The following is a 21632-nucleotide window of genomic DNA, read 5'->3' on the forward strand; positions in this document are numbered from 1 at the left end:
TGAGCAGTTCCAGCATTATGGATGTGGCATTTGCAGTAAAAACTCAAAACATAAATTCACAGAGAAAGTATGTTAACATTATATTGAAATATCTGTTTATATTTTCCAAAACTACTGACCACGTAGCTATAAGATCAGCTTAATATCAATCTGTAAACATGTTTTGTACTTTAAATGAGGAAAATAAACAAAGGAGTTATGGATGTAACAAAAAAAGTCTGTGAGTTTGCGGTATACAACAGGCCTAGTAGAAATTCTGTCTGTTAAACTGCAAAACCCCCCAAAATAATGCTAAGCAGGAGGTTGGGTTTTTTTCTTCTATAAAACAAACATGATTGATTTTATTTGATAATTTTTCATTTATGAGGAAAAAGCTTAGTTATGGATTTGACACCTCTGTATTATGGGTGTGACTGATGTGAAATTGCCTTTTATGTGACTTGGGTAAATCAATAAAAAAATTTAAAAACATTGACAGAGACATTTGAGTATGTCTAAAGTACTGTAAAATACTTGCTTACACACACACACAAAAAAAAAACACAGAAACAGTTTCGGTATTTTGTTGAGAACTTTTTTCATGAAAAGGTTAACATTTGCAGGGAATTGCTCTATTATTATTTTTATCTTAAAATCAATGAAAAGGATATTTACAAGTTCCCATAGAAGGTAATTAAACAATACAGTTTAGCTTGTTTGTAATGACTTATTTTGATTAAAATAAAAACTCACTTCTGCTGCTATCTGTTCATGAACCTCTGGACTGAGGGACCGTCGCCTCTTCTGTTGAAAACCACCTTCACTGCATTGGTCAACCAGGGAATGGAGAGAATTTCTGCAAAGGAATAAGAAAGTGTATGAATAATAATAATAATATTAGTAATAATCATAATAAATCCAAAACAAAAAAAAACAGCAACTACCTGATCTTCTGTATGTCCTGCTGGAATTGCTGGATGCTCCCCCTGATGTGGACTGAATCGAATTCTGGAGTTTGGCATAGAGGATGTCCACATGTGGCATGATGTTGTGGAAAAGTCGCAAGAAAAAATTAAAATCCTGATTCTCCAGCAGCATGGCAAAGGCTCCTGCCTCTCTGACAGCAACAGGGTCAAAGTCCCCCGAGTCTCGAATAGTTTGAAAACAGCGCATGAGGTCCTCTCTGTGCTCAAACACTGTATTAATGGCACGGCTGTGAAAATTCCACCTAACATTGCTTGATGTTGGTAGTCTATGGGCCACTACTTTATCAAGGACGTCTGTGCATTTGGGTGATCTTGAAAAAAAGCTGGAAAATCCTCCAAGGTCAGAAAAAAAAATTCTCACTTTGGAAATGTTAGAAGTGGCCTGTTGCATTATTAGGTTGAGTTGATGTGCATAGCAGTGGATGTAATGGGCATTTGGGTACACATCTTGGATTTTTTTTTGAACACCTGCCGTGGCACCCCTCATCACGCTGGCTCCATCATACGCTTGCGAGATGAGTTTATTCTTTTGATCCCCAGGAAGGATGACAGAAAGACGTTCTTTAAGTACTGTGGAGATGGAATCAGCTGTACTTGAACGCAGAGGAATAAACTAAAAAAAATCTCTCCTGTACGTTGTTTTTTGAGTCAATGTACCGCAACACAAGCACAAGTTGACACTGTGTGGAAATATCGGTGGTCTCGTCGGCCTGGATTGAGAGAAATTTGCTGCTCTGTGCCTCTTCAATTATGTGTCCCCTCACAACAGACAACATACAGTCCAACAGCTCGTTCTGCACGGTTTTTGAAGTTCCCTTAAACACAGTGGCATTGTCAAGGTGCTCTTTTAAAACTCCGTCAAGGGAAGCAACAAAATCGACCAGGCCACGGAAGATACCGGGGTTATCCGAGCTCTCGCTCTCATCATGGCCACGCAAAGCCAGCTCAAACGCACCACAAAATTTGACACAGTCTAGCTGTTGGGCAATGCTAAGCTTCCCAAAAAACTGGAGCCTCATAGCGTTGTCAAGATGGCTTCGGCTACTTTCATGACGCTTGCACTTTTCAGAAAGGTGTTTTAAATCGCGAACCCCTGTTGTTGTCCACAACGTTTCGGTGCTAGGACTTTGAAACAGCAAACACGGGAAACAGTAAAAGGCATGACTTACATCACAACCTGCCAGCCAGCTCCGTTTGTCATAACAAGTGCTGGAAAAGCCCCGAGTGTACGCGCGCCCACGATCACTTGACTGCTGTTGAATTTGCAAGGAAGGTCGATCTGGTCCAAGCTCCTTGATTATTTTTTTTTTCTTCATCCAAACGCCTTGTGAATGGATATCTTTGCAAAGATACAACGGAATTTTCCTTCATTTCGAGAAATTGCACTTGCTTCCACTATGATTAATAGTCGTCAGTTAACTGAGGAGCTGCTTGCTAAGTGAAAGGTCCAAGTGGGAATGGTCCAATCACATAAGGCCAACCATATAAAAACAAATATGATTCGTTCTGACAACATAAATGGGCGGGTTCGGGGCGCAGAGTGCTGCGCCCCAAGGACAATTTAAAACGGGCCAATTAGAGCTTTTTGTCATATCACATGTATTGCAAAAGTTCGTGTATCTACATAGACACTCATTAGTCCGGCGCCCCGCACACATATGAAAAAATATTGTTCATACATTTTTTTTATTTTTTAATAAATGTTAGTATGACTAACTGTAGAGTGTTATCATTAAATCAAAATTATTTTGTTAATATTTGTGATAATAAATATTAACATATTAAAGTAGGCTAACTTGAAGGGTGGGCGGCGCCCCAGCGCCCCCTATTGACCAGCCGCCACTGATTCTGAGAAATGGTCAAACGCTGTCTATAAATTCCTCAGTAATTGCTAAAAAATGTATGAAATAATTACAAATAGGCATGGGACGATAACCTTTTTCAAGGTATACTGCGGTTTGGAAAAGTCAAGGTTTTAAAGAGGCCATATTATACATGAAATAGGGTCATATCTTGGTTGTAAGGGTCTCCAACAACAGTTTAATATGCCTACAAGGTCAAAAAACACTTTCATGGTCTTATAATCTGCATTTATTTTTACCTAATTATCCCAGCGACTCCTGTATGAATCGTCCAGTGATTCATTTGTTCCCAAACCCCTCCTTAGCGCGAAGCTAATCTGCGCTGATTGGACCAATGACAGTCTGTTGCGATTGGTCGACTGCCTTCAGTCAGAGAGTGAAATGCCAAACAGCTAATCAGCAATATAAAAGTAATCACAGTTCATACACGCTCGATAGTGTAGGCGTGGAGTTTAGATGCCAGTGGGTCAATGTAAATACAGACTATGGACTTGAAAATTCAGACGACTAACTATTTTATTGAGCAAATACTCCAAAAACAGTTGAGGAGATCTCCTAACTTCTCACTCTGCTCTTTTCACAGACACACACACACATATTGCAGACACACACACGCACTTAACCCATGCTCTGGACGACAACGCGCGCGCGTGCGCGCACACACACACACACACACACACACACACCTCCGGACGACAGCGCGCGCACACGCACACAAAGACACAGACACACACACTACTTATCGTCCACGGAGCTCCGTTAACAAAGCAGCACGCGTCGCGTTTTTAACGTGACTTTGCACGCGATAAGAGAATATTGCCAGTTAACCTGATACAGTACACGCGGTTACAAGTAATAAATCACAACTAAATACATTTGCAAGCTAGAGTCAACGAGGCAACTTTAATCGCACGTACCTACACTTGAGAAATGGAGGAAGAATAATCCATCCTGACGTCCATCAGTAAGTTACTCTTTACTGATCCTTCCTTTAACAAACGCTGATGAAGTATTCTTTGTAGCATGTAGTTTCCAGAAGTTTCCAGTAGTTTCCAACTGCTTGGCTATAATGCTGAGGTTTCATCTTTGGGTAGAGACTCAATATATCCATCTGCAGTGTGACTTCAATCGACCGGCATGTTTGTGTGTGTGTGTGTTTGTGTGTGTGTGTCTGGGTTTCTGCGTCAGAGGGCGGGGCCTCAGGTTTGAAATCTCCCGGGTTTGCGCGTGCACGTGAATAACTTGGTTTCGTTCGTACGTCATGGCGAAACACCTAATGAATCGGTATCTAGGCGACTTGTTTGAAGCACTATGAGTCGACTCTTTTATAGATGAATCAACCGTTTTAAACACTGTACACTAACAGATTTAAGCCTTAACTGGATACTTCACTTCACTTAGAGCTGTGTTACACACTACATAGAGGGGAATTTTCAAAAACCCATAATATGGGCTCTTTAAGACCGCCAAAATTGTCTGTAATGCTGTTCCTACAGTATGTTTAAGATTTTTTTTATTTACAGTTTTTTTTTAAAACAACAGCATCTTCAGCAGAAAAGATATACAATGATGCCATTTTAAATTGTAAAGAAATCTGTGTTTTTGAAACTAATGAAGACAGCAGAAGTCAATAATTCATTAACATGTTTTAGCCTGACATGTTTACTGCTCCAAAATATTTAAAAAGTTTTTCAAAATAAAATATTGAATATATTTTATAGCAGTAATCACATTACTATGATACCGTGAAACCCTGATTTTTTTTTATCCACGTTTATCAAACAGTTAGAGTCTTATACTGGCCCATGATTTAAAATAGTAAGTAACTATGGATTCAATCTAGGGCTATATACTGTTTACTTGCAAAATAAAAGAGTTTGCAAACAAAAAATAAAGTATTGATCAATAAAAAAATAATAATAAATAAAAACAATAAATAAATGCAAATCTTCAAAAATCGCAAATCCATAATACATTTTTGATAAATAAAAATTTATTTTGCTAACAAAAATAAATCTGCAAATAAAAATCAAGCTGTGCAAAATAACAACTATTTGCAATTTTAAAAAAAACTAGCGATGCACAACATTTTTTATAGCATTGCCTTTACAAAAACCATCCAGTCAGTTGCAATCATCATTTTGATTTGCTTTTTAGTCAACCGTGAGTTGCGATGCTGTTTTCACTTTGCACTTCACGTTTCTGCGTGTTTCACTTTGTGGCCCTGATTTGAAAAGGGGGCAGAGTCAACAGAACTTGGGCATTTACAGCAGACCCAGACCTGCCTCAATTTGTGATGTCATCACCTGGGGAGAAAATATCACTGAGGTGGTCTTACAGCCGTTTCCTTGACTCCGCCCCCTCGTCAAATCAGGGCGACAAAGTGAAACTTTTTGATTAGAAAGTTTAAAAAAGGATTGTTTTTTTCCCATGTTAAAAAGAGGTTTTGTTCTGACCATCTGCTACTGTGATTTGCAAAATTTCTATTTTAGAAATGCTTTCTATTTTCGCAATGTTATGGCGGGACAACAGCATATGCTGCAATGACAATTATCACCTCAGGTACAGATTATGTGCTTAATCAGTGTTACATGTTACCCGTGTGAGTTTAAATACTAATTCACTTGACATTTATGAACATGGTATTGATAGCAGCAGCAGCAGATTGTTCACCTCAGAAAATAATTGAATTCAACTAATTCAAACAGACGGTTTGAAAATGAAAGTCCGAACTGTGACCCAGTGCAAACTAACAACATAAGTCACTAAGTAGCCTATTAACAATGTTAAAGAGGTTAAATATGTATTAATTAAATTAAAAGCTTTTGCCAGTGTAGTGCTTTTGAGTGTAGTGGCTAATATATAAATGTTGTTGTCATGTTACTGTAGGTCACGTTTGGTGTAGACAGCCAAATTGCTTATCGTGTCGACTTATCTGGCTTTTTTGCTTCGTAAGACACCAATGTATCACTGTAATGTATGTTTTACTCACAAATTAGCAACTGATATGCATTTATTAATTCACCAAAGACCACAGCTAAAATCTTCCTTAATGTTCTACTGAAGAAAAAAGTCAAGTCTTGGATGGCCAGTGGGTGAGTTCATTTACATTAAAATCACATAGAATTACTGGAGGTCTGGTATTTTTGCTTTACTTGCTTTCAGTGCATTCTGCTCTCTAACGCTAGATGTTAATGTAATAATACTATCCATACACAGACTAAATACACTGATTTTTTATTTTTTTCATTTTGGTTAACTTAAAAACATGAGTCACATTAATATGATATAAAACAATCACTTTCAGTTGCAGAATATATTAATATCTGATGTAAAATCCTCAGGTGAGTATGGTATTTATATAACAGTAATAAAAAGTAAAACCATTTTTGTTCAAATTTCAGATGATTTAGATTTTTTTTTTATTCATTATGCTTATTATTTATCTGATTCTTAACTCTAGCCCAAACAACTGCATAAAACATCAAATGAAGAGGTGTTAAAAGCATGTCTTAAAATAGCGTTTGTGGTTATGATGCAGAACAAAGTGTGAAAGATCATGTCTGTGGATGGAAATCGTATGTAACCATTATGTGTACGAAAGGGGGAAATGTACATATTATTCTATTTGACACGTAAAACTATATGTACAAAATAAAACCTCTGGACTACAGTGATGTTCATTATAATAATTCTTGTTCATTATTATTGTTATATAACAGCTTCCTAGTACAATCTTCAAAATAAAGTTCCAAATAATTTTGTTTCCCCAAAAAATGTCTTATTATAAATACTTTAGAGATCTAATGAATGCTTCTCTGCCACACAATTGTAAAATAAGTACATTTTAATTTTTAGTTTATTAGCATTTATGGTTCTATGACGAATCTATTAAAGGTTCTTTAAAATCAGCAGTTTCTTTAAATGAGCAGACAGTTTAAACTGGGGTCCAGGGAACCCCTAAGGGTAGTTGAGCGGGTTCCTTGTTAATATTATATACTTTAAAGTGATTTGTCATTGTATGATCATTTAGTCATCTTTGATCTCCAGAAATGCAACAGTCTTTTATTATATGACCAATGTTCAAAACGAATGATCGAAAGGAATGAAGAGATAAAAATCAAGCTTTGAGGTGGAGGTTTTGTGCATATTACATGCAGCTTGACCTATTGCACCACATTTTCCTCTTATGTGGTCTGAAGTGTCATTTATTGGGTTGGTATTTAGAGTATTGAAACCTTTATTGTAAATATATAAAGGTCATTATTTGTTATTCAAAATCAGTCTATTATCTATACGTTTCAGCAAGTTGAAAGGTTAGCTAATATTTGTATATTTCAGTACTTGGCCTTCAATAATTACGGCATATTAAAACATTCTCAAATAATAAATGCAGTTTGCTGTGGATTATCGTTTGATAATAACCTTACCTGTCAGGACAAACTCTCTCAAAAACGTAAAACAGGAGGAGTAAGAATAAATATCAAACTGTTTTACTCACTTTCACGGGATCTCCTGTACTTTAGTGTAAATATTTACTTTAGCTTTTACATAATATCGTCGGACTCTTATAACCGACCAAACAGAATGGTTATTCAAAATCACTCAAAAACAACTGTTGGTGACTCATCAAAATACACAACCAATCATTGTTAGGATTAGAAATTCAGACCAATCAGCATTCAGCATCATGTAACGCTTCACCGAACCAGAAGCAAACAATCGGTAACGAAATCGTAATGTTTAAATTAGCTGGGAAAAATAACCCAACAAATTAACGAAGTTGCCCAAAACAATTTAGAAACGACAGGACAGTTTTGTCTTAAAGAAGAAACAGGATGGAGCTCATACACAAATGTGAGTAGATGTCAGTTGGACCGAATATGTGTCTCATACACATTTTACAACGTGTAACATAACATGATTAGCTTTAGGCAGGCCCATCGCTGTTTGTTTGTTTGCTATTGTTGTGTTGCTAATCTGATAAATTGTCCATTATAGCTAAACATATCAAGATGATTTCATTAATATTAATTAATCAGTAACGTTATGTATCTTTCATTTAAAATAAGAATTTAACATGGCATAACATTTCGAGTCTCAACAGTAAGGTGTAACGTTAATTAAATAAACAAACAGCCCACTCTTGTGAAATTTTATTTCCAATTCAATTCATCTGTATTTTTTTATAACGCTTTTGCAATGTAGGTTGTGTTCACATAGAATATTATAGTACATTGAAACAGTGTCAGTCCATTTTTTTTTAAGTTTTCAGTTCAGTGTGGTTTAAATTTCACGGCTGATTCAGTTGTTTCAGATAAGCTTAAATAAAAAGTTATTAGAGTATTTTTAACATGTTCAAGTCCGGTAATCAACTGAAAAACCCCATAAATGTAAATAAACGTTCAGATCAAAGCAAACATATTTAAGTTTTATTTTATTTTTTATCAAATGCCATCTTTGGTTGTTGTTTACTTGATATATTTTGTCTCTCTAAAGTATTACATTAACTGTATATTGCAATTTTTAAGTTTTGCTTACTTGTTCATTAGCCTAGTTCAATAAATACATCCATAACTTGTTTGATGCATCATTGACTGTTTGTTCCTTGTGGAGAAGTGAAGAAGACAAAAGTTTTGGTTAAACCATGCCATTATTTTATTAAAGCTCAAAACAACATTGAAATCAAATATATGTAGTCTCTACAGGAAAATATATATGTAGTTATCTCTTCTTATTTATTACTGTATTATTCTTTGATGCTGTAACCTCTGGCAGTGGAGTAGACCACATGTGTGCATGAGCCTTTTTCAGTCTCATGTCTGCTGCTTCCAGATAAATGTACAGCTGCGTAGCTTATATCCTTAGAAACACAATAAAGCCAACATTGATAATATAAAATCAAAGCACTCTACCCAAAACACAAAAAAAGCAATTCATATTAAAAAATTACCTCATTAGCAGGAGTAGAAGAAAGTGTTGTTTGCAATGGTTGGCTTTCTATAAAAGAAATCACTGTTTTAGTTTCACTAATCACACTTTTATTCATTTCTGTTATTTAAATACATTTTTTTAAATCTAAAATGATACATACATAACTTTCTGAGTACTTTAAAACACATTTACTTCATATTCAAATGATAAAATTAACAGTATGTAAAGTAAACATGAACAGTTGTAGAACTTAGGTCAGATGCAAGATAAATCAGTGTTAATAATGCTCTATTTATCAACATTATCACACATTATGGATGGTCATCATGAAATTGTTTACCTGAAAACTTCTGTTTTTGTTTTTGTGCTCTCTTACATAGAAGAATAACGATGATCACCAAGCACAATATATTTGTTGATGCCAAAACAGGAACCTTTACATCAGTCCAGGAGAATTTAGAACTTGCTTCTAAAAAAATAAAAAAGGTGTAAATATTAAAACTGCAATCAAAATCTTTAAATCATAATTCTCTCACCTCTAATATTAATCCTGCTTCCATTGCCAAACAGTATCTCTCCACACGTGGCCACAGCGCAGTAGTAAACCCCAGCATCAGTTAAATTGAGGTTCTTTTTGGGCAGATTGTAGATACAGGACTGCACGTCTTTCTCAGATCTCTTCTCACATTGATCAGTCGTGTTTCCATCCTTGTAAATGAGTCCTGGATGTGCATCTCCAGATTCGTGTCTAAACCAGTAGATTCTATGATTTTCTTCACATCTCTCAGTGAGAACTGAACAATGCAGATTCACAGAGTCTCCTGGATTAAACTCAGGCTCATGTTCAGTACCCAAGTTCGGTCCAGACAAAAACTGCTTAATGTGATGTTGTTTTGTACTTGCAACTGAAATTAAAGAACTTTACGGATTAGATGCATTCGTCCATACATAAGGTCTTTCTCACAATCTTTTAATATTCTTAACTACACTAAAAAAATGATGTTTTCTCTTTGTTCTGTTTGTTCTCTTTGTTACTTATTTAAAATGAGCTGAAACAACACAATTATTGAGTGTTTTTGCGACAACTTAATTCTTTTATGTTCAATCCACTTAAATTTGTAAAAACTAATGTCAACTTAATTCCTTCATGTTGCTAAAACACAAATCGATTTCAACCAGCATTTTTTACAGTGTAACGATCTATCAATACTTTATGAGAGTCACTGTAGCTGACTTACATTTAGCCTCTTATGTAACCATTTTTCATTAGCACTGGCAGTGTGACTGTATTTTGCTAGATTTACTTACCTTTATAGTTTAAAAAGAGTCCATTACTAAAAGTAATAAGATCGTAGTCACGAGCACCGCAGTAATAGATTCCAGCATCCGATGGCTTTGCTTCTTTTATAATTAAAACAAAAGTATTTTTTTCCTTTTGAACTGACATTCTGTGGTTATTCTTGAATTCTCCATAAAACACTGGTGTTGAAGATTCAGCGTAAAGACTGACAATGCACGTTGGAGCTTCTCCAAGGGTTTGCTTAAACCAAGAGAAATAGTTTTCAAGATTTACAGAAATTAAACAATCTAAAGTCACAGTTTGACCAGCAGTAAAGCTTTCCAGCACTTTCTTTTGAAATACAGCATCAGATGTGATCAAGCCTGAGAAGAGAAAAGCAAAAAATAAATTCAAAATAACATATTCCTTAATATAAGATTAAACATTATAGAATAGATCCCTCTTCCAGAGCAAACACACCTGTCCTGAAGGGTAGAAAAAATATGAGGAGAAATGCTATCATAGTTAAGGTTCTCTGTGCATTCGGCCACATCTTAGGGAGTGTTCTTGTAAGATGTGTGGGTTTAGGGGAGTCAGGTTTCGTCTTTGTGATTTAGACAATGTCTGATTGGCTGTTGTGATTTTTCCATTCAGGCCTTCTGACCCAAGATGTACAAAGTGTGCTGTGGTTTAGTTCTTCTGTTCGTGATTGGAGCTTCTGTGAGTGTGTCTGTTGTATCGTAATGATCAACAGGTAATATTGTATTATTGTTAAGTCTCATGTATATTAGTTTTTGGCCTATTTAAAAATATTAAAAAGTGACACTGAGCTTACTGTGTAGCAAAGAAATAATGTTTTGATCATTCTCACAAATTATGTATACTATGTATATATAATATACATATGCAGGGAATATTTGAATGTCATAACACTTACAGTTTTAAAAACTGCGTACAGTGGTATTACAGTAAATTCCGCCTGTCATAATTGTTGAACTTATATTGCATGATTTTAATGCAGAATCTATTATTTAATCCCCAGACTATGTCCACAAATATGACCACTACTAACAATATTATCTGTCATATAAAGCATCAGCTAACCGGTGCCCCCTAATTGTAGTCATTAGTAAAACGCATTCTCAAAACATCCCTTTTGTCCCAATCTATTTCTCAATCTCAAAACATTCCCCCACAATGTCAATCAATTGCATTTACTTCATTTTTTTAATGAAAAATTTATTTCAGTTCACATGACTTAAGCGGTACACTGTGTTAGGCCATATAATTTTATGTCTAAAAACAGCACTGAATGCTAAAGGGGATTTATAATTTATAATACATTTGAAATTATAAATGGGGTTTTATTTAGAATTTTCTCTGATTAATATGCAATGAACTGGTGCACAATGTGATCCAGAACATCTAGTTAAATAATGTGTTAGCATGCAAAAATAAATAAATACTTAAATAAATAAGATCACTATTTATTTAAAATATATTGTATATGCTTTTACTATATACTATAATGTACTATTATTAAAAAAGCTATTTGCATCGTTGTCTTTAATTTATATTTATATATGTATGTGTACAATTGTATATACATAAATATTATATAAAATTATTATATAACTTTATATTATATTATATTATATTATATTATATTATATTATATTATATTATATTATATTATATTATATTTCCCTGAGATGGGTTGCGGCTGGAAGGGCATCCGGTGTTCATTCTGCTGTGGCGACCCCAGATTAATGAAGGGACTAAGCCAACAAGAAAATGAATGAATGAATGAATGAATGAATATTATATTATATTATATTATATTATATTATATTATATTATATTATATTATATTATATTATATTATATTATATTATATTATATTATATTATATTATAGAGGGTTGGTTGTTTCGACAAATTCTGAACATAGCCAGCTGTCAAACTGCCATTTGAGTTTCACTGAAATAAGATTGTGTATGGAAAGTTTTACCCACAGAGACCCAAGCTTGCTTAACACTGCTTGTTTATTCAATGTTACTTTCAGAAACAAAGGCTGACCGCAACCTGAGTGCTCTGAATTGAATGTGATGTCTTGTATGTATTTAGTGGCATACGTTTGGTTTCGAAACCATTAGTTGCCGTGTGAAAGCAGCTAAAGTGTGCTATGCAAGCAGTTGCACACTTTAACATTGCATTAACAATAACACTTCGACACAAAATGTTATGAATTAAACATTATACTATATATTTTCAGTTATCAAAAATTTGGTGCAAAATATGCATTGTACATTTGTAAGTTTTTGATTTTGTTAAAGATCTAACCTTTTAAAATTGCATTTGTAATGGTATTTTTAATGCAACTGCAGCACAAAACAATAACCATTATTTCATTGTATTTAATTGTATTTTAGCTAAAATATAAGGTTTATTTTATTAATTACATGAAGCTCCCATACTCAGCATGGGAGGTAATTAAGGCATGTTTATTTGGAAATGTCACCTATTGTCATTAGATGTCACAACAGCTAAAAGTACATGGGAAATATTTATAAAAAAATTTTTCAGAGCAACATTTTAAAGTGTGCTTTCATAATAGCTCGACAGTCACAATCTCACCTTTGTTAAATGCAAGTTATTGTCATCACTGACTTCTCACCTCAGTTGAAAACAAGGGGTATTTTGTGTGTAGCTATGGAAAGTGGTGTGTCGTTCGTGATGTGTTTGTGTTTGTGTGGTTTAGCTTTGAGAACTGAGCTTGGGTCAGTTTGGTGGGTGGAAAACTGTCAATCTGATGATGCACTAACAGATTCATACACTGACATTCAGACATTTAACAAAACCTTGCCTATGCCATTTATTATTTATATATTTTTTAACAGTTTCACACAGAATCAGAATTATTCTTTTTAAAGTAACATTTTACTGCTTTGTAATTGACTGTTATCAAAATGTTTATGATATTGCAGCTTACGTGGTACTGAACCGTTATGAAATGATGTAATAATTTGCATAGCTATTTTTGATATGTATATTTACGGCTTTGTATTTGGTCCGCTAAAGTTTCCCTCTGCACGTCTTGCTTTACTCTGAAGAGCTTCTTCCTGTCAGGGTCTATACAGGAAATTACATCACTCGCAGCCCCTGCCTCTTGAATACGGGCACATGTTCATAATACAGCAGATCAAAATAAAGGTCAAAAGACTGTAAATGGCTTTCTGCACATTTGATGCTCTTAACTTTTGTCATGTGCTATAGAAAAACTGCAGAGTTCACATAAACCAATAGTGTATAAATATTAGAGCCTTGACAAAACATTAGGTTACATTAATTGATTGGGTGTCATCTTGTAGCAGAACATATAACTTCTCTATCTTCATTATCTCCAGCTGCTCTTCTGGTTTTCTGTTTTGAGAATCGTAAAGCTGCATACACTGATGAATGAGCATCCTGAAACACATTTAATGACAGTGGTGTTATTTTTCTTACTGTGAAAAATAAAACTTAAAAATAATCAAAACATAAAAAATAAACGTTGACGAAACTAGGATTATTATCTGCATCTTACTAAATTCTCTGAATTTACAATTGAACTTACTGATTTATTGTTTTTACCTGTTTTACTTGTTACTTTTTGGAATTAACCGTACATTTAAGCATTTTTATGTATTATTAAATATATTTATTAATATATTATTTATATATTTGTTAACATATTTCATTTATTGTTGTCAGTATTATTAATTATATATATTTTTTAAATACTCACCATGAGAGTTGGATTCTCAAATAAATACAAACTAATAAATAAAAAAATAAAAATTAAGCAATGTATTGATTTTATAGAGAAAGTTTACACAAAAATAATGCTTTAATCACTAATTACTCACTCTCCAGGGGTTCCAAACTTTTGTGAGTATTAGGGCTGCACAATATATCATTTCAGCATTGATATTGCAGTGTGATTATGAGTCAACACAATGTTGAGTCTGGATTATAATTTATTATTTTGCAAGTGTTTTTGAGTCCTGTGACTGTGAGGCTTTAAAAAGGCATTTAGGCACAATAAATTTTACTTAAAAAAATTAATAACAGTTATTTTTATTGAATTGTTTATAAAATATATATAATATATTTGTATAATATATATAATATATTTGTTTTATATTTTATGCACTCCCCTACAAAATCTTTCCAGTCAATTTAAAATGATAGAATCTTTACAAACATTTATTTAACTCATCTAGGGAAATTGTATTCATATCGCAATATATATTGCAGAATGAAAAAATATCACAATATGTAATTTTTCCAATATTGTGCAGCCGTATTTGTATCTTTCTTCTGTGGAAAACCTAAAGAAGATATTTTGAAGAATGTAGGAAATTGGAAACAATTGACATCCATCATAGGAAAACCAAATGCCATCCAAGTCAATGGTTACCGAACATTTTGTTCAACAAGAGAAACTCAAAACCCTTCACTTTAAATAATTAAATGTTAAAAATAGTTAAATGTTAAATAGAAAACAACAGGCTGTATGTATTTGACACAAAGAACAATAAAGAATGTTGATAAACACTGATATGGGAAATTATTTTATGACTCCTTTAAATGTCAGATTTTCAAAAAATCACTTTTGCATACTTTTTTTTGGGGGGGAGGGGTGTTTAAAGTCTACGGGGATTTGTAGTTTTAAAAGCTTTGTATTTTATTTTTGATAATTATTCCCAAAATGTAGTCAAACAGTTCTTTTTTTTTTACCTCATGATGTTGAGTTGCATGCTGATCCTCATCTGCCAACACAGAGAATGATGACATATTTATCTCTTAGGTTTTTTTTTTTTAACTAAATTTGAAACATTTGTATTTATCAAAATAAATGTGCTGTTACCTTTTTTGTGTATTTTTCTGATCTTAATAATAAAAAAGGTGAGAGTAACGATCAGAAGAATAACAATAATACCACCAAAAATAAAGGTCAGCATATAAAAAATGTTTCTAGGACAGTCCTTAGTAGAAATCGGACCCTTAAGATCTGTTAAAAGTAAATCACATTTCACATCTATAGATTAATATAATGCTGTATATAAATTATGAACATAATGAGTGTTAATATAAGACAGATTATAACCTGTATTTGTGTTTGTAACCGTATTTGTGACAGTTTCATTTTTTAGAGATCCTTCGCTTTTCACTGCGCAGTAAAGTAAGAATTAAAATATGAGTCATTTAGCGAATCAAAACAACTTCTCTACATAGCATCACAAAAACAGTGTTGAAAAACTATTACTGTGAACAGCTATGGTATAATGTGTGAAAGCATTTTTTCTAATAGTGCTTTTAATAAAGTTTACCTTCAATGTCTAGATGTGCTCCATCCCCAAACACAATCTCCCAAGAGCCCCAACCACAGAAGTACAGAGCAGAATCAGAAATATCCACATTTAAAATACTTAGTGATGTGTTTTCTGTGTTTAGAGACATAACAAAATGGTCTTGTTGAAAACCATTTAAATAATTTACATATATTTCCTTAAGCTGGTAGCTTATCATCTTGTATACAATGTCAACAGGAACAGCACCGTGTGTCTGCTTGAACCAGTGTATGTTCTTTCCAGTGTTTGAGGTGTGTTTACACCAAATAGTAACATTTTCTCCTGGTTGAGCTGATATGTTGACTATCTGAGAAGATTTGACAAGTGAAAGCAAACCTAAAATCCAGAGAAATAACATGTTTTATTTAAAATCCTAGTATCATACAATACATTGCCCCACAAAATCTGTTTTTAAAGATCATAATTGTGCATGATTAAGGTATTTTTAGTGCAGTAACACTTACCCATCAACATTGCTGAAATTAATAAACACACCATTGCTGTATATCAGTCTAGATCCAACGAGGAGATTAAGATGAGGAACCCCATCTGCTTTATTTATATCAGGGGGCGTGGCTTATGCTAATGCAAGCCTATGATAAACCTGCCAATCAGCTGGCCTGTGCACAGCTGGCATTGATGATTTAAAACTAGATACACAATTTAAAAGCAGATATTGATTATTGACATTAATTTGATTATTGGTTTCCAACTTTTTTGTTTTATTTTGTTTGATTAGCAAAAAACAAAATCTCACACAAATCTTTGAGCATGACTTAAATTGTCATCTGGCAAATAAACAACTACAATATCAAATTAAGCAAAACGATTATATTTGGATAATGTAGTGATTATATAATTTGAATAATTAAGAATCCAAACTGAGATAAACTTCAAAGATTTTAAGCTCGACTGAAACTCACAGTTTTGTGAATTGAAGGATAAATTAATTTCCAGAGTCAAACTTTGTTAATGCAAAAAAATATATAAAAATGCAGAGGAAATCTGCTTATAAAGACTTTGTCAATGCAGTAACATTTCTTGAAAGGTAAAACTGTGAAAATATTTAGATATTAAAACTGAAGCATACATAGTTAAACTAAAAAAAAAAAAAATGTTTAATTATAAATTTCAAGTAGCATCAGTATAGACAGAAACTGTGCACACAGAGTCCTCAGCATGTCTTCTGGAAGATTTGGGTCTCTTGTTTGCAAAATGCACAGCTGCGTATTCTACTGAATCATTTTCCTGCAAAGTACAAATATTTATGTTAAAATACTAGACTGTAGAAAAACTAAATATAAAAATACAATTTTCATATTTTGTAATTTAGATATAATTAAGAAGATATTTAACATTCATATAGGTATATATTCATAAGTTATAGATTGCATTATGGAACCTTGATCTCTGCTCTGTCGACATTTGATGTTGCAAAAGTGAATTCTGTAGTTTAGCAAAGTGACTTTTATTGCCATTTTAGTTGTTTAAAATAATATATTGTATATTTCCCAGAGATGGGTTGCGGCTGGAAGGGCATTCACTGCGCAAAAACTTGCTGGATAAGTTGGCGGTTTATTTCGCTGTGGCGACCCCGGATTAATAAAGGGACTAAGCTGACAAGAAAATAAATGAATGAATGATATATTGTATACAAAATAGTATAGAAAAATAAGTCTGTAGAATAACTGAAAATAATGAAAGTTAAATTTATAAAGGTTATTTTTAATTTACATCACTAATCCAGACAGTGTATCTTACCATTAAATATATTACAAATGTCAATAAAAGTCACTTTTCAAACCTTTCAGCATCAGAAATTGTTGAAGGAAAATTAGGTTAATAATGTAATTCAAAAGCACACTGCAAAGTTTTTTTTTTCTTATACTGTAGTTTTTGTCTTGTTTTATAGTCAAACTATCTACGAATTTTTAAATAAAGTAAAAAATATTGTCTTGTTTTGAAAAATAATAAGTCAAAATTAAATGATTTTTTTTTCTTAAAATTATCCACTGATGGGTTAAGCAAAATAAAAAGATTTAAAATCTAAAAAGAGATTATCAGCTTACCCCATTGGGAGATTATTTTGCTTGTTTTAAGCAAAAAAAAATCACTTAATTTTGCTTGTCTAAATATGTTTCTTGACTTCAGAATTTTGTAGATATATGGCAAGTAACAGTATATTCAATAGAAAACCTTTTTTTGCAGTACATAAATATGATAGGATAAAATCATGATTCACAAATACGAAAAATTGTATCCTTATGAGTATTTTTACAGTTTAAAGCAGTCACAAAATATTACAGCTGATCACTGCACCGACAGACACAAATCAACAACAACTGACACTTTTGCTGGATTAATATGTACTGTTTACTGTTGTTTGTCAGGCGTACTGTAATCCAAGTGATCAATCGTGTTAGTCTAGGTCTGTCAGTGCATGTGAATAAGCCTGTAGATTTTATTCTAAAGCTTTTCGATACTTTTTTGTTTTTTTCTTAATCTTCAATGTAAATTTTACAACAAAAACTTCTGACCTCCTTTATAGCCAACTAAATTGGAGATAATCTACAGTCCAAATACAATAATATGTAACACTACAAAATAATTACATATACTGTAAAAAAAACTAGGAAATTAAATAGAGTTTTTCTATACTTATGCTTTTAGTTTGCCACAAGTTTTGCTAAAATTACGGGAAAAAAAAGCATAAAGGTTTCACAAAAGATGATCATTTACTCACCCTTCACTTGTTTTAAACCTTTATGAGTTTTCTTCTTTTGTTGAACTCGAAAGAAGATATTTTGAGGAAAGCTGGAAACATTTAACTATTGACTTCCATAGTTTGTATTTTTCCTACTATGGATGTCAAAGGAGAAGAAAGAAACTCATAAAGGTCTGGAATCACTTGAGAGTGAGTAAATAGTGGTTAAATTTAGTTTTTTGGATAAACTATGCCTTAAAAAATATCAAAATGCATACTTTTGAAAGTATTCCCATGCAACAAATACATTTTTTCTACTGACTATGAAAGGCATTAATTATTAAAATTAGTTGAAATAGATATTAGTAGAAAAGTATAAATAGAGGGGAAATCACTTCATTCTCTCATCTAAACAAAGACAAATCTTATTTCTTTTTTGCAATGCTTTAATCTAGACTTCAGAATAATTTAATTTGTGGCATTTACCTTGTCATCGTGCTGTGGTGTTTTAACTTCAGTAACTGCAACAAAACAAAGACAATTAGTTGTTTTAGGATAAAAAGGAAGTAAAAATGTGTAAGCCGGTTTGCTTGTATTTATTTACATTTTTTTTATCACATGTAAAAAAAAAAAATCACCTTTTTGATGCTTTTGCTGTTTTTGTACCCTCATAATCCCCCAAATAAGAGGAACAACACATGTGAAAATGATTATGCCACCAAACAGAAAAGTCAGCTTGAAAAAGATGTCTCTAGAACTTTCCTCAGTGGACACTTGGCATTCATCATGATCTGTAAAAAATATTGAAATTTAAAAAATACTTTTTTAGAATTTAATAATACTAAATGTTTTAAATGTGATGCGTGTAATTATCTTGCCCTATAGTTTGATTATATGAACATTCCTAGTATTATACCTGCAGTTTCAACTCGATATAAAGATTTGAATAATATATATACCATTTTTTGAGATTCTTATGTCATTTTTCTCTGATCTGGAAACAGCTGTGGTAGTTTTAATTGTAGTCGAACTGTGTTTTTCAGCATGTGCTACAAATGGCAAAGTGAGAAAAAAGACCAATAAATATTATTTGAAAAATACTGTATAGAGGGAGAGATGTAAAACAATTACCTTTAACTTCAAGGCTTGTTCCATTGCCAAATTTCAAGGGATATCCCATAAATCCACAAAAGTAGAAGCCAGAATCAGATGTTGTCACATTTATAATTGTTAGTAAAGTGCTTTTGATGGATTGATTCATGACCAGACGATCCTTTGTATAATCATTAAAATAATTTGGTTTTACTTTCTGTAGACTTTCAGTGAATAACATCTTAGCAATAGTAATGGGTACAGCACCGTCTGTTTGCTTGAACCAGTATAAGTCTCCAGAAACATGGATACTGTGTGAACACCACATAGGTACAGTTTCTCCTGGCTGAGCCTGTATATTTGCTGTTGAAACCATAACTTTGAGAAAACCTGAAAGTCCATAAACAAGAAAAAAAAATCATACAACCAAAAGTAAAATCAAATAAAAATATTTCTTCTGATTTTAATAACTCTCCAGATATGTTATTACGTATATTTTTATTGAATAGCATTATAATTTATGGTAGATAATAATACTCACCCATGCCAAAGAGCAATAAAGCTGCAGCTGAAATATGTAACATTTCTGCACTGAGTCAAAGCAGAGCTAAAGAGGAAATTAAGTGGGCGATATCAGTGAGTTTATATATATAAGAAGGAGGAGTGGCTTTTTACAGGAAAACTATTGTAGACCTACTAGACAAAAGGCCATTGATTGTTACAACTGAAATACGAACTGTGTCCATGAAGAGCTACATTTAGATGCTCGTTTGCATAGATAAACATTATTTACCCTCATTAGTGTGCATAAATTGCATGCAAGTCAAATGAAAGTTTGCTTGTATTTGTTTATGCATTTTTTGTATTTTAAATTACACACTTGGGCGGCATGATGGCTCAGTGGTTAGCACTGTCTCTAAACAGCAAGTAGATCGCTGGTTCAAGTCTCGGCTGGATCAGTTGGCATGTCTTTATGGAGTTTGCATGTTCTCCCTGTTTGCGTGAGTTTCCTTCAGGTGCTCCGGTTTCCCCCACAGTCCAAAGAAATCCGCTATATGTGATTTTAATAAACTATTGGCTGTATTGTGAGTACGTGTGTGAATGCTAGAGTGTATGGGTGTTTTCCAGTATTGGGTTGCAGCTGGAAGGGCATAAAACATATGCCGGAATAGATGGTGGTTCATTCCGCTGAGGCGACCCTTGATAAATAAAAGACTAAGCTGAAGGAAAAAGAATGAATGAATGAATTACACACTTGTTGGTACCGAAAAGAATATTCTCTTACAAATGTGGTTTAGACCACCCTTCAAAAGTTAGGAAACTGTGTATTATGATGTTATTTGGTTATGTGTTGCCCACCTTACGATGAAGGCATTGCAAATTAATTTATCCATAGGGATTATTAAAGTCACCTTACTTAAAAAAAAAAATGTGTTGATGTTTTAAAGAAGCCAATTCTGTTCAACAAGGCTCATTTATTTGGTAAAAAAATTCTGAAATATTATTACAATTTTAAAGAACTTTTTTTTAATGTTCTTTATTGAATGTAGTTTCAAATTTAAATGATTCTTGATTCTTGATTTAAATGATATAATGATTTGCTGTGCTATTATGATTAGTTGTTATTGGTACATAATCACTAATAATGAATGATTTTTACACTTATCAGTGCTGAAAACATATTTTCTTTCCTCATATTGTCGGTGAAACTGTGACACGCTTTACTTTAGGGATTTTTTAATAAACAAATTAGTTTAAAGTAATAGCTTTAATTGCAATTTTTTGCATATTAATACATTGCATGTTCATCAAAATATTACTTGTGCCAGGTATAAAAGAAAAATCTTTGTCACCATGTATATTTATAGACAGATCACAAAGCTGAGGTTTTTATATCAAGTTGCTGTAGAATAAAGACTGACAGTGGATGATGGAGCTTTTCCAAGAGTTTGTTTAAACCCGGAGAAGTAGCTTTTATGATTTTGAGAAATTAAATACTCTAAAGTTACAGTTTTCTGATTGAGATGGTGTCTGACTGACTGCTGTCTTTTTTATGTAAAGGCCTTCTGCTGTGCATGCGATGTGGCTTATCTTTTGTTCTTCAGCGATTGAAGCTTTGGTGAGTCTGAGTCTGGTGTATTCTCCTTAATGAGCGAGTCATATTATTTAAGTATTTTAAATGAAAATTTTAATTGTTTCCATTTTTATTAGATTGCATTAAGCTCATAATGTACATGCTTTCTTATTTTTCATCAAACCCACTGACAACCAGCCATTGTTTTAATTACATCATAATCACAAATAATATACAGTCTAAATACATGGGGATATCTAAATGTTGTCATACAAGTACATTTAGTCATTTATCTTTTATCCGATTTACAAATGAAGAAATCATCAA

The 21632-nt window shown here is 32.9% G+C and overlaps 3 protein-coding genes across 6 annotated transcripts; all 3 read right to left on the reverse strand.

Moving 5' to 3' along the window:
• Window positions 1-4980: 4980 nt before the first annotated feature.
• nitr12 (novel immune-type receptor 12) lies at window positions 4981-10646 on the reverse strand. 2 transcript variants are annotated; one of them, XM_073906673.1, is made up of 6 exons: window positions 10521-10646; window positions 10070-10423; window positions 9298-9666; window positions 9102-9230; window positions 8781-8827; window positions 7329-8690 (listed from the first exon to the last, which is right to left on the reverse strand). In XM_073906673.1, the coding sequence occupies exons 1-6, from the start codon at window positions 10591-10593 to the stop codon at window positions 8577-8579; spliced, it is 1086 nt and encodes a 361-aa protein (XP_073762774.1). In that variant the 5' UTR covers window positions 10594-10646; the 3' UTR covers window positions 7329-8576.
• A 2681-nt stretch (window positions 10647-13327) lies between these two features.
• si:ch73-266m14.1 lies at window positions 13328-16718 on the reverse strand. 2 transcript variants are annotated; one of them, XM_073908218.1, is made up of 6 exons: window positions 15643-16517; window positions 15415-15555; window positions 15192-15254; window positions 14952-15095; window positions 14822-14853; window positions 13328-13507 (listed from the first exon to the last, which is right to left on the reverse strand). In XM_073908218.1, exons 1-6 carry the CDS (start codon window positions 15791-15793, stop codon window positions 13400-13402), a joined length of 639 nt encoding a protein of 212 aa, XP_073764319.1. In that variant the 5' UTR covers window positions 15794-16517; the 3' UTR covers window positions 13328-13399. The 2 variants fall into 2 exon arrangements, with proteins under 2 accessions (XP_073764319.1, XP_073764318.1); XM_073908217.1 differs by having other exon boundaries at window positions 15415-16718.
• Window positions 16530-19831, reverse strand: nitr10a (novel immune-type receptor 10a). 2 transcript variants are annotated; one of them, NM_001423818.1, is given in 6 exon segments: window positions 16530-16683; window positions 18626-18660; window positions 18778-18930; window positions 19099-19188; window positions 19271-19621; window positions 19773-19831. In NM_001423818.1, coding segments are annotated over 6 exon segments (789 nt in total). In that variant the 5' UTR covers window positions 19816-19831; the 3' UTR covers window positions 16530-16566.
• Between the last annotated feature and the right edge of the window lie 1801 nt (window positions 19832-21632).

Source organism: Danio rerio, chromosome 7 (genome assembly GCF_049306965.1).
Source record: "Danio rerio strain Tuebingen ecotype United States chromosome 7, GRCz12tu, whole genome shotgun sequence".
In the NCBI taxonomy this organism is placed as follows: domain Eukaryota; kingdom Metazoa; phylum Chordata; class Actinopteri; order Cypriniformes; family Danionidae; genus Danio; species Danio rerio.